The sequence below is a fragment of the Glandiceps talaboti genome, chromosome 2, assembly GCF_964340395.1.
Source record: "Glandiceps talaboti chromosome 2, keGlaTala1.1, whole genome shotgun sequence".
Classification (NCBI taxonomy): Eukaryota; Metazoa; Hemichordata; class Enteropneusta; family Spengelidae; genus Glandiceps; species Glandiceps talaboti.
Genome location: NC_135550.1, coordinates 23,062,289 through 23,075,921, shown reverse-complemented (window position 1 = coordinate 23,075,921; position 13,633 = coordinate 23,062,289). Strand labels below are relative to the sequence as shown.

At 35.6% G+C, this 13,633-nt stretch overlaps 1 protein-coding gene across 2 annotated transcripts; it reads right to left on the bottom strand.

The window, feature by feature from the left end:
• Positions 1-2,469: 2,469 nt before the first annotated feature.
• LOC144453557 (cornifelin homolog A-like) lies at positions 2,470-13,568 on the bottom strand. Of its 2 annotated transcripts, XM_078144875.1 has the most exons (6): positions 13,502-13,568; positions 8,116-8,299; positions 6,218-6,304; positions 4,715-4,778; positions 3,821-3,960; positions 2,470-3,145 (listed from the first exon to the last, which is right to left on the bottom strand). In XM_078144875.1, the coding sequence occupies exons 2-6, from the start codon at positions 8,236-8,238 to the stop codon at positions 3,041-3,043; spliced, it is 519 nt and encodes a 172-aa protein (XP_078001001.1). In that variant the 5' UTR covers positions 8,239-8,299; positions 13,502-13,568; the 3' UTR covers positions 2,470-3,040. The 2 variants fall into 2 exon arrangements, with proteins under 2 accessions (XP_078001001.1, XP_078001002.1); XM_078144876.1 differs by lacking the exon at positions 6,218-6,304.
• Between the last annotated feature and the right edge of the window lie 65 nt (positions 13,569-13,633).

Below are 13,633 nucleotides of genomic sequence, written 5' to 3'. Positions count from 1 at the left end.
ACCAGTCTGTGTATTTACTTGTCTACAAAGGGACAAGCAAGTTAATTAGATATGCAGCAGGATAATTAAACAAAGAACAAAAGGGAAGGATGGTTTCCTACACAAACACTGACACACCTTTCCATTCTTTCTTTTACATTGGAATTTATATATGAAGAAACACCTTAAAGAAAAACCCAAGATTTTGAAGGAAAATCAACATTATGCCATAGTAAGTAATATGACACTGTAAGAGGGTGAACATATCTTTAACGAATAGTTTTTACATGTTTTCTCAGTGCCAATGATAATATGACACCATTACCTTTCAAAAACTATATGGGGGGGGGGGGGTACTTTTACAACGCATTGTATGGCTAAAACAATTAGAGAGAATAGTATGGATTTTTATTGACTAAAATCATCACAAAATAAATGTTTGTCTATATCTACCATCCTGAATATAAACCAAAAAATACTCCCCCATATAAAGAGTACTTGAATTGAAAAATATGTTACCATAAAATTGAAAAATACAACATTACCATAAATTTGTCAATCTTTTGTAATATAACAAGACTCAATAATACAGAAAATGATTGCATAGACAAAAAGTAAACAATAAACAATACTTATATCGTAGAATACCAAAGCAGTACAAAATACATTAAAATATTAACATTGAAAACGTTTAGAATTTGAATCTTACATAAGGTTCATTTGGGTTTTTTTTACAAAATATTTGTCGTTTTAATTTACATTGTGTTCCCAACTTTTTGCGAATTCTTCAGTACGTGTAGGGTTACTTACGACAGTACAATGCAACGAATAGATCTCATAGTCATGACAACGTGTATGGCCATATTGTTGAAATTTTAACTAGACTGTCAAATAGGTTACAGTCACGCCTACGAAAAACAAATGGATGTTGTGATATTTCATTAGCTAAAGTCCACACACCAGTTACCTAAGCCTAGGAATTCGTGTCTTCATTGTAGAGAATACATTTTTACATACATTCCCTTCAAAAATACTAAAATACAGCACCTCAAAAGAAAAAAAATAACCAAATACTAATAGAATTAATCTAAGTCAATACTGTATATCTGCATAACAATAACTTGAAGTACAAGATGTTATGTTTGTATTGTTTACTCTCCCTTTTCGGAATCCCATACTGCAGTAGGAATGGGATTTTCTTTCACTTTTATATTTGGATATCATTATTTGAAAGCGGTTATTTGAGAGTGTACAAATAAATATTATCAAGACAGGTTTCTGGTACATGTCCCTTTTTCAAATATTTTTCCAGTGTGTAGTAATTTGGAGAAAAAAAATCGTAATCTGATTTTAGTACGATGCCGTGTTATCAATTGTTTTTTTTTTAATTTAGGTTTCTTTTTTCCTGCTTAAATCTTTCATCAAATGTTTTGTAAAATCGATCGTAGCTATTATCAAAATGTACAAATAACATTGAAATACTCAGAATACGCTCAGAAATATAACCGCATCAATTGAAAAAAACCAAAACATTAGACATAAACACACCAGATACCCGAAGCACAATTTTACGATGCAGTATATAGTCAATTTATATCCCAAAAAGGAGTTTTATACGTTTAGTAATAGAACCTTCTTTGATGGAACATAAGATGCAAATTTTACTGGTGTTAAAAACTTTCTTATCTGTTTCATTTCACATTTTTGTATCTATAGAAAAAAATACTTTTGGTAAGACCTTCAAACGACGTCCGACAATGTTACATTTGAGGGAGATAGTCAGGTGCAAATAGTCATACCAGTAATATCTAAGATGTTGTACAGCGATGATGGTAGCAGTAGTTAATTGATTTCCGATACATAGCGGAGAGAAATCAGGGATGTTCTCGGAGATGTGTGAGAGAGAGAGAGAGAGAGAGAGAGAGAGAGAGAGAGAGAGAGAGAGAGAGAGAGAGAGAGAGAGAGAGAGAGAGAGGGGGGACAATCGGAGATAAGACAGAGACAGAGACAAAGACAGAGGAAGGGATAGATCGATATATTGAATAGTCAGAGAGAGAAATGTAAAGTTAGGACGAAAAGAGAAAGAGGCAGAGTAGATAGTCATGCAGAGAGAGATATGTTATGAGGGAGAAGGTAGAGTGAGGGGGACAGTACATGTACATGTAGAGAGAAAGTGGACGAAGACAGAAGAGGAGAGAGAGAGAGAGAGAGAGAGAGAGAGAGAGAGAGAGAGAGAGAGAGAGAGAGAGAGAGAGAGAGAGAGAGAGGGAGGGAGGGAGGGAGGGAGGGAGAGAGAGAGAGAGAGAGAGAGAGAGAGAGAGAGAGAGAGAGAGAGAGAGAGGGAGGGAGGGAGGGAGGGAGGGAGGGAGGGAGGGAGGGAGAGAGAGAGAGAGAGAGAGAGAGAGAGAGAGAGAGAGAGAGAGAGAGAGAGAGAGAGAGAGAGAGAGAGAGAGAGAGAGAGAGAGAGAGAGAGAGAGAGAGAGAGAGAGAGAGAGAGAGAGAGAGAGAGTCAGTAGATAGTAGATGCCTAGCGGATAGAATGAAATGTGTATGGGTGTATACCCTCTCGAATGGAAAAATGAAAAATATTTCCAAAGCGCATCATATTGACTATTAAACAGACTATGCCACGATAAGCTTATATACTAACGTGATGGTAAATATTGAATACAAGAAAAGTCAAGTCGTATCATTGTTGCACAATGAAGGTAAAGGTACAGGTAATTTAGTTTGTTGAAATTGAGATGAACGTTTAGTCCCCTATATATATAGTCATTGCGACATCAAAATAACAACACAATGTAAAGTAAATTATAATATTTCATCTGTATGACCATTTAAAAACTAATAATATCAATAAGTTAATTTGATACGTTTGAGATATTGCAACCCGCCTTAAAATGGGTAAAACAAAAATTTCTTCTAAGCACCACTGATGGCGCAATTCAAATCCTTACATATATCTTACTGATTGTTAAATTTTGGCGGATACATTGCATAGCATTACACAAAAATTCGAGATTAATTGATCGAGAGCTGACTTGTATATAATTATTGTTCCTCAGTCCGTCACCTGGTTTTCGATGAAATCGAGTTCCCGAGCCATTTGACAGGCAGCGCATGGTCCACAGCAAGTAGAGTAAAAGACGTCCTTGAAGACATCACCCTGGTAGAAGGAAAATGTCAGGAATGTGTTTTTAAAACGGTATGAAAGACAATTAAGTCATCCACACATGTATATGTATACACGCACACACGTATGCACAGATACAGGCAGGCTCACACAGACACTCAGACACAGACACACCTCCCTGCCTGTCTGCATGCATCTATGTGTGCATGCATGCATGCATGCATGCATGCATCCATCCATGTATGCATTATTCACATACATACATACATACGTACATACATGTACATACATATACATACATACATACATACATACATACATACATACATACATACATACATACATACATGTACATACATACATACATACATACATACATACATACATACATACATACATACATACATACATACATTCATACATACATTTTGTACATACATTTTGTACATACATACATACATACATACATACATACATACATACATACATACATACATACATACATACATACATGCATACACATATATTATACAAATTTAATTTCATCAACAAATTATTGTGACGTGAATTTATAGGAACTAGAAATTCGAAACGTGTTGTCATAGTTACCGTCATCGTCATGTAACGGAGCGTACATAAATAGACACTAGGAGGATAAGCTAACATCATAAATATCGTGTCAAACGATTTATTAATATTCATAATTACCTCTATTTTATGCTTTAACCTCATCTTAGTTCGAAGTCCTGTAAGTCCACATGGCCACCAGAAGCCAGCACAGAATGGTTCGTTTAACCGTCCCGACACCTCACATAGGAAACATGGTAAGAAACAACAACCACACAAACCTGTAAGAGACAAGACGAAAAATCTTGAACAGAATAGAACAGAACAAATTAAAACAGACGACACAAATGACAAATAAAAGAGCCATCTTTAAGCACTGAATAGAATCGTTTCTGACGTGGATTACTTTCTGTCGTCAAAACGCCATGGATGTCATGAGCGTATTAAAGAACGAGTCACTGGTTCGAGAAATTGCAGTCTCCATGACGACGGAATAGTTGTGCCCTTAAGCTTGCAGAAGAAGTGATGCGACAAAGGGAGTTTTACCATACATACATACGATGATTGGAATAAGAAATTTTCTATATATGGAAGTTATAGAATGCCATTACTAGTAATTTAGTCAATGTTAAGGTTATCTGTAATTTAACTCGTTGGTAGTTTTATATTCGCCGTAAAACATACATTCCTACGACTGTCAGGGTGACAAAAGGGGGATTTAAATACACCCATATTTAGTCTGGTTTATCATCACTGCAACCTTTGCATATCGACATAAACAATTGGATCCGGATTTGATCATTTGAATTCGAATTTTTTCCAATGCAATATTCCGAGAGTGATGTTGTCTGTCACTGTAAATTTTTTTTTTTAGATGAGAGTCCTATTATGAATTATGATTAATTAAAATCCAGCGTTCATTGTGTGACAGATACACCCAGGGGTAATGAGTCATCATTGGCATCAAGTCTCCTTTCTCAACACACAGCAACCAATTTGAACTATCATTTGTATGAAACTATCATAAATGCTCACAACTTCTGGGCTCCCCCGCACAATGCCAGATGTCCGTCGTCCACTCCCGTGGGTGCTTATGTGGCTGTGGAATAGATAGGAGGGAAAAAACATCACAAAATAAGCATCATCAGTAAGATAGGGTGTACATTATCTGACAACATCGATGACATCACAAACAGTGATATGAAGCAAGCTATGGTGGAATGATGACAACATAAATGCGTCTTACAAAACTTGGCCGCAGCGAGCTAGACTGAACAAAAAACAACAACATAATATTACTATGAGATTTTGGTGGCTAAATAATAACGCTGAAAGAAATCAAAAAGAAAGGTTATCACGAAGATTTCACTTTCGCATTATGGACGATCGCAAAATTTGAAATAGACACAGTAGTATTAGTCCTCAAAGGTAGGGATAAATTGAAGAACCGTTATTTGTCCAAATTGTGTAATATAATAGTGGTTCTGTGAAACGAACGCAAAACAGGAGCTCCTAGAATATGTGCTTGCTCGAACAATTTCTGTTCTTTTTAAAGTTGTGATCATCGACACAATTTTCTTCCTTCAAAAAACACCCAGATGTCAGTTTTTATAGTATCGTTGTCATTTTTACGGAGCTGAGGCGTCTTCAATTTGGAACTACACCGACCGTACGTCAAGACGATCGCACAGTTAATGAAATAATGTCCGATTTTACAGAGTCGCTTACTGAACAGAATTCGCCAATGTGGTACGTGAGTTCTAAATTTCAAATAAAAACTAAGCACTCCTGCGACACACAAAAGTCACACAACTGACCAACAAACCTAAGCAAGACAAATGCAAAAGTTAGAACTACTTATATAGAGGTCTAAGTCACTGATACACCAAAACAATTCTATTGTTAGAACACATGTTAATCTAAAATATCTACCAATACTCCGAAAATGTTAAAATGATAAAAGTTTTAAATTACTGACCACCGCTTTCAGGTTACTGTAGTCTCAATGTCTCGCCACGAATCAAGTATTAAAACCATACAATCTTCAAATCATCATCATGCAAATATACCAACAGCAACGAATCTACGTCGACATGCAATTATGGACCTAAAGGGTGCATGGAGGTGAAACCATACACACAGACTGAAAACACTAGTATCATGCAAATGACATCGTCTCAGCGAATCAATGAAAAAAAGGCAAAGGAAAGAAATTGGAACAGGGTGATGATTTATATTCACGAATAAAACAAGTCAACCACTAAAGGTACAAACGAGCTATACATTTTCATGATCATTATGTTAAATGATAGTAGATGATAACTGACTGAACGAAATTGACAACTACTAACGTGCAAGTAAAGTCAAACCAATTTGAATACAAATGTCAAAAATTATAAATGAAATGAAAAGTACAAATGGTGCTTGTTAATAAACACAACATCAACACTAAGCTATCTTTACTGGTGTCTGTATTGCATTAATTTGTCACATGTCATAATCATCATCATCATCATCATCAAACAAAACAAAACCTACACATTCTAATTTTCTTTCCTTTGCATTTTTCTTCCCGTTTGCAAGTTTGCCAAATTTTCTTGAGTCACCTTCAAACTTCAGCAGCAGCTGGAATTGGTTAAAAAAAGAAACGAAAAAGGAAACGCCATCACCGTTCAAATGCATTTAGTGACTTGATTGTGAGTGTGTGATTCGTACCTATTTACAACACACGGAACTGACAATAATTTATGCATGACGTCATTTTATGTATAACAAATGACGGCAGGTCTTGTAAATAAGTATGAATAAATAAATAAATACAGGCGAGTGTGGATGTTTATGATTGATCCTTTCACCTGCCCTTTTAAGTCGAGAATTACAAGCACGTACGTAGAGTGCGCCACAACAACGATAGAAGACAGACAGACCGTTAACTACAGCCAGCATACACGTGATCAACCATGTTTATCTACACTAGTTATGTGGTAATGTGGATTCATAGAATTAAGATTAGATGCCACATATGTGAAGTTTGCCACAGCACTATGACAGCTAAACAGCAAAGACACCTCCAAAATGCTACCGACAACCTTTATACAACAAATCTGAGTCCACAGAAATGAAATTAAAAGCGAAAATGTGAGAAGTGATTTGTGATGTATTTTACAGAAATTTACGTAATACACAAGTCATCATACACAAAACATCGTGCTGATCATAAAAGCAGTTGCATATACACAAAACCATGCGATGCATGTCATGACAGTGAAGAGAGTGTCAGATGGAAATATTGATGAAGGAATATACAAAATGAATTGAATGAGTATATATGATATAGACATGTGATATTTCAGCATTATTAGAATTCTAGTCATTAATGTTGTCATGAAAAGAATAACTACAGCTTAGTATGATATAAGTTGTAATTTGTCTTCATACAGTAAAACATTCAAATAACATAAAATATAGGCCTACGAATGTTCCACAGTAATCCCATCATACTGGCGAACTCTCCGTTTCTTTTAATTTTCACACAGGTATCCCACTTTACCTTACCTTACAGTCTGTTTCAGTACTCAGACATATTTTGTTTTCTGGAGAGCAGTACGAGTTCTCGTTCTTCCTGTCATTTTTCATTCATAGCATCGTTCTAAATCCCCTACAGAGTCACGCCATTTCAGATCCGTGACTTTATTAAGAATTCAACATGCATAGGTATGGCGTATAAGGAATTACACAATACTGGTGAATGACCACTAAACCCGATAACTGATTTTTATGTATTCTCAAATACAAAGTATGAATTTGGTCAATGGAATGTATATTGTATTCACGTCACCAACGCCACTTATATATCAAATATATCGAATACAGACAGTTCCTTTATTTATTTCTTTTGAACACTCATTACGATTTCTATGCGGCTTCAATTATTTTGATATTCAAATAGTGACCGTGTCTTTCCTCATACGCTTTTATGTCATTTTGTTAAATCGAATTTTAAACATATTAGCCGCTGGTGCAAAATATCTAACGTCGTTTCTTCCTTGTTTTGTACACTCTGCGGAGTACAGAATTCAATCCGTTGTATCGATAAACACATTTAAGTGATTTCTTCTTAAAAATTTAAGAAATCCATCATTCTTAATAATTGGATCTGATTTTTTTCAAATTAAGCTACAATTATAATAACAGATTTGAAAAAAATCAGAGTTGCGGCCCTATATCGCAATAACCTTTGGTTTTTAGCATGCATTACGATGGGTATTACGACTGGAAATTGAAAATGTGATTCCAATTTCCGATGAACCGCCAATATTGCTTAGTGGTGAATTTTCTCCTTGCAGTAGAATCCAATTTCGTCTTATAGCACAAAAAACTTGGATTCAACGTAACGTAGACATATCGAGTCAGAATTGGGTACGTGTGGAACTAACCTCTGCTTCACTGCCTCCCGGACTTTCCGGAATAGGGCTCTGGCTTGCTCGTCTAGGCTGTTCCGTCGTCGGACTAGGTTTGTCCTTGTAGGGCTCCATTTTGGTGAATTGATTGGACGACATCTAGTAAACACTCCGATTCTTTACAGCTACACTAATGACTATGTTGAAACTGCTACGCGATCTGCAGGAAACATAATGCAACGCAATGTGAATATTGAATCTAGCAAATGGAAAGAGTCGGGCATTACACATTGCCATAGAGGGGTATCAGCTATGTAACACATCGTCATCGCATGGATAATGGAGTTTGGATAGGATGTTCTCCTGAGAATTATTCACACCTTGAATGCATAAATCACCATAAATACTAAATTCATATGTCACATCATAGACCCTCCACCAAGTGGAGGGTCTATGGTCACATTTATAAATTTAGACCCATTTCTTAACGATTAAATTGTTCTACATTCCTACCACAAACAAGCGTTATGTTCAGGCCGAGTAAAAATACTGAAAAGGGTGTTCTAATAGTTGAACAAGCGATATAATTGGTTGAACATTTACCTTTCTTCAGGATTTGTGTCTGTCTGTCTGTCTGTCTGTCTGTCTGTCTGTCTGTCTGTCTGTCTGTCTGTCTGTCTGTCTGTCTGTCTGTCTGTCTGTCTGTCTGTCTATATATATATATATATATATATATATATATATATATATATATATATATATATATATATATATATATATAGATGTGTGTGTGTGTGTATTTCATTTATACATTATTTGGGTTAAGTTTCGTCTGTATATAGGTATGTATTTGGTGTGTTTATTACATATTTCTGTAAATAGATGCTAATAATGCACTTAATAGGTATTAGTTAAGAAATAATAATTCCATTTTTAAAAATAAAATGATTATTTTGTAGGTACTGATTACAAATTGTGGCGATGTTTGGACAGGATGGATAAATACATCGTTGTTCAAGTTCAAATAATTATAAAATGTTAATTAATTAGGTATGTGGTGATTATCAAATCAATATAGTTTCTTTTTGTATTTTACTTGCCATCTGTGTTTCACCAACTTGATATTGATTGTTAGCAGATAACCAACACAAGATTTTCTAACAATTGAGCCGTCTAATCTTGTCCAGAAATATATGCACAATAATCACTGGCTTTTAAAATCATTCGCATTATTTGGATAGTGCATTGCTAATATATGTATATGGTATTTCACTATCTACGGTATCAGTTATTTGTGCTGTCCTAGGTGGGGGCAATAAACAAAGTACATGCACTGAGAATATGATAGAGAAGGCAAACACGGAAGTCGTGATATAGACAAATTAAGTGAACCGAGTCCTCTCCTTCATCAGAATTTAATCAGATGGTGTATGATTTCTACCTCCTTCGATCTTGAAATATACTGAAGTAGGCACTGAAGGCGTTTGCATGATGAACTCAACTCAACCATGTCTATTCTGTCGGCTATTTACATCAAATGGAAAATGTGATGTCGACTTTAATATATTTCAGTATCGATCTGAACGTCAGCTGTGTAGGTGAGATAGGAAGTACAACTGAAGTCCATCCTATCCAGACATTAAGCCTAACGATGGACGAAAAACTGATGAAGTGTAATCGTATCGTACATTGTCAGTCCACCTCTTGGCCTTCACAGGCAATTGAATATACATCCATCATGTAAATTGAGTGCATTGAACTGGGTTTGTAATAGCCTGATATTGAATATGTAATGTCTGTTTCACGGTTGTGTAAAATCTCCGAAAAGGACATGACATAATTATTAATTAGGAGGACATAATCACACAATGTTTTATTCGTCTCCACACTCATCGTTATTGTCAGTTACTATAGTATCATACAGAGTATTGTTGTACGGTGTACATTGACATACGACAGAGTGATAGAACTCCTGAAGAGAATTCAAAAATGAAGATCTGTAGAGGGAGATACAAGTACGCTAAAAGTGGACAGCAGCCATTCGTCTGCAAATACAATTTCTAGTCATGAAGAACCTAGTTTTGACTTTTTGACTCATAGATTTGTTTTTGGTGGTGAATAGGGTATGCTTGGATAATATATGAACAATTCATTGTAAGATACATGTATATTATTGACAATATATGGTCAGTGTCTGATGTAAGAATGTATATTCCTTGTTGTGGATTAATTGTTTAAGAATCACACGGTGAATTAGTAAGAATTACTGTTTTTTCTTTGTCAATTCTCCATTCCCTCCCTCCTCCCTCCCTCCCTCCCTCCACCCGATCTCTCCCTTCCTTTACATTCTCTCCCCCTCCCTCTATCCATCCATCCATTCGTCAACGATGGTGATGGCATTGTCTTCATCCTAGTGTACCCTGAAGGAAACACTAATTATAAAAATGACCTTAGGATTTTAGATCTACGAAGTAAAATCTACCCTTCCTGACTACGTCGAGATCACAGAGATAGAATTCGAAGGAGACAGCTTCATCATAGCATAAACAGATACAAAATATCTAATAAAAAAATCAATATGACATGACTGTCCAACTTCACACTTGGGATGTTCTGTTTACCTTTAGCTCCACCACGTCATCAAAATATTGCTAGACATTGTTGAAGTACTAGTAAACATACATCGAAATAAAACAGTATGTCAATATGAGGGTAGCTGATCGAGGAATCATAAATTAATATGTTAGCATCTAAATATAGCAAGTTTTACAAGCACGATGGCATCATGTATGTTCGAAGGCCTGTATGTGACAGCTTAGCCTTGTTCAGTTTGATAAATATTCAGTATGCATCTTAACATTCGTATATGGAACGACCGCGTATTATTTTGAATTATTTATGAGTTCAAATATTATGCAACGAGATATAAGATATATGTACAATAACGAATGGGTTCGACTAAAGAGACACATATTATTTAGTATATTTTAATTTTGGATATAGAACTGGTGGCCAATTATTCCCCGCTGTTACGCTAACACGACAAACATATAAAAAACAAAATAGTGCACGAGTGATTGATAGAACAGCTATTAGCGTTATATTAGTTCATTATATATTTCTAGGACGCCGCCGTCGACGCCCCATCCAGTACGTTATACAAGCACGACGTCCGGATCCATTATACTATTAGCATGATTAGTGATTGCAAAGTTTAAATGACTAAAAGCGACTAGAAATCAGTATTTGTTCGTTTCATTTACAGATCAACCCAAGAGTTAGTGACGTCATTAGTTTGATCCGTTTAAATATTTCTATGGCAATTTCCACTGATAATTGGTTAGAACATTGATTGGTTATTACTGTAGCTGTTTGACACGACAGCTCGTCGATTCTCGCTGTCGTCATCGAAAATGGATTACAGGTTACGAAAGGATTGACATTTGATGGAGCAAGACTCTCGTTTGAAATTGCTAAGCTTGTTCGTGCTATGTCCATCTCTTATATGATGATTTCTGTGTTCACGCGGCAAACATTGGATATCACTGTGAATGACGTGAATTCATCATGCGAGATCGACGGTGAGATAGCTAAAAAGCTCGCAATCTTGCACAGACCATCACCGCCAAGCTCTTAGGCAGTAAAGAGACTTAAATATACTACTAGTACTATAGTACATGACTCAGATAAGGTTGAAACACCATCTAGTGGATCAATTCATAATTTGTCATAGCGACTATATCATGTATTGCTGCACATCACGGTTACGAATGCTCTGCTTTCACAACGGACAATTTACAAATTACAGTAACGTCAAAATCCAAGTTATTTACCAACAACCACGTTAAAGTCAATACAACAAGACGTAAGCAACACGATGACACTCCAAATATTAACATACAAATGAAAGCAAGGAGTTGGCAATTTGCCAGGTTAATATTAATACATTGAGGCCCCGTACTAGTGCGAGTGTTTCAGCTACCCTGTTTGCTATTTTTTCTTAAAATGGACATTCTCTGTATCAATTGTCTAACTAAGCCAGGTCATTTTCAATATAATAATTGAGAGAATATGATTTAGACCGTGGCCACCGTTTAAAAATTAGCACCACGTGATAACCATACAACGACTCGGAACAATAGGTGTTACATCTCCAGTTGTGAGGTATTAATATTGCGTATTTTATCTAATTATATCGATTTGATGAGTTTCATAATTGATTTTCTTTAAAAACAAATACAAGATGGTCACTGACAACTCATCATCCCGTGTGCTTCAAACATTGATTTGAAAATTACTAGTACAAGTACAATACCAATGTAAACTCATACTTTCAACTGAAACGTTATGATGTTATGACGGCCGCAATGACGGCTGCAAATGAGGCGTGGCGTGTTATACTTTAAACGGAGCAGGTGGTACTTTCATGTCGGATGAACCAAAGTCATTTTCATTTCACCGTATACTGGTAGAATATTCACTGACCAAATAACAATCAATCAATCAATCAATCAATCAATCGCCTTTGTGTGTTTGTGTTTGTATTTATCGTTATTGTATTGCTGGCACTATGCAAAATGACTGTTTAATTCACAATTACTGCAAACTGCATACGCTGACCACGAGTATTTATAATAATAGCTAACCTCGACTGTTAGATTTGAACTCCTCTTAATTGACGTATATTTCGATAAAGTAGTTCCGTACTGTGTCTTATTTGTAGATTGCCTCCCAGTAGTGTAATTTAGATACACGCGGTGTGTGTACATTAACCTTTGAAATGGGCATGAAATTTGATAACATAATGTATAAATATTGGATCAAGTCATTGTCAACAACAGTGAAAAAAAAATGAAATTAAACATGTCACACAATAATAATATTACATCTATATTCGGTTGAACTGTCAAATTTAGGTTGCGTTTGTTATATTAACAACGTTGAATATTAAATGCTAGTTACATTAGAAATAAAAAAATATTACGACACAGACAGAGAAAAACATACTTAGACTAAAAAATTAGATTAAAATTGCAAAATTTGACAAGATTCTTCAAACAGTATTCGAAATAAACATTTGATATAATCCAACAATATGTGCATATATAGTGACCCCTTTATTCATAGTCCCATTGTCTATGTGTAATTTGAACGTTCATTAATGTTTCATTATTTACACCGGATTCACACTTTCGGTTAGGTAAAAGAATAATATTGTCCCGCACACACAGTCGCCATTCATCATCCAGGACATCCTTACATGGACGACCCATCCGTGTCGAAATTTAGACTTTCATATCAGACCTTCAACGCATCCCGGTGACGATAAATGTACTCAGGTCGCTGATATTTCTTTTCAAACATCAAATATATAAGTACAAGTTAATGTCAGGACAAAGTGGGGGAATTAATATAAACGTACCTCTTTGTCGCAGGTGAACCATTTGCCTCCAACTGTGCGGGCTATCCTGATGTAACTGATAATGAGAGAGACGCCTGGCCAACATCTGATGGTTGATTAATATTCATGACATAGCCGAGGTGAATACATGAG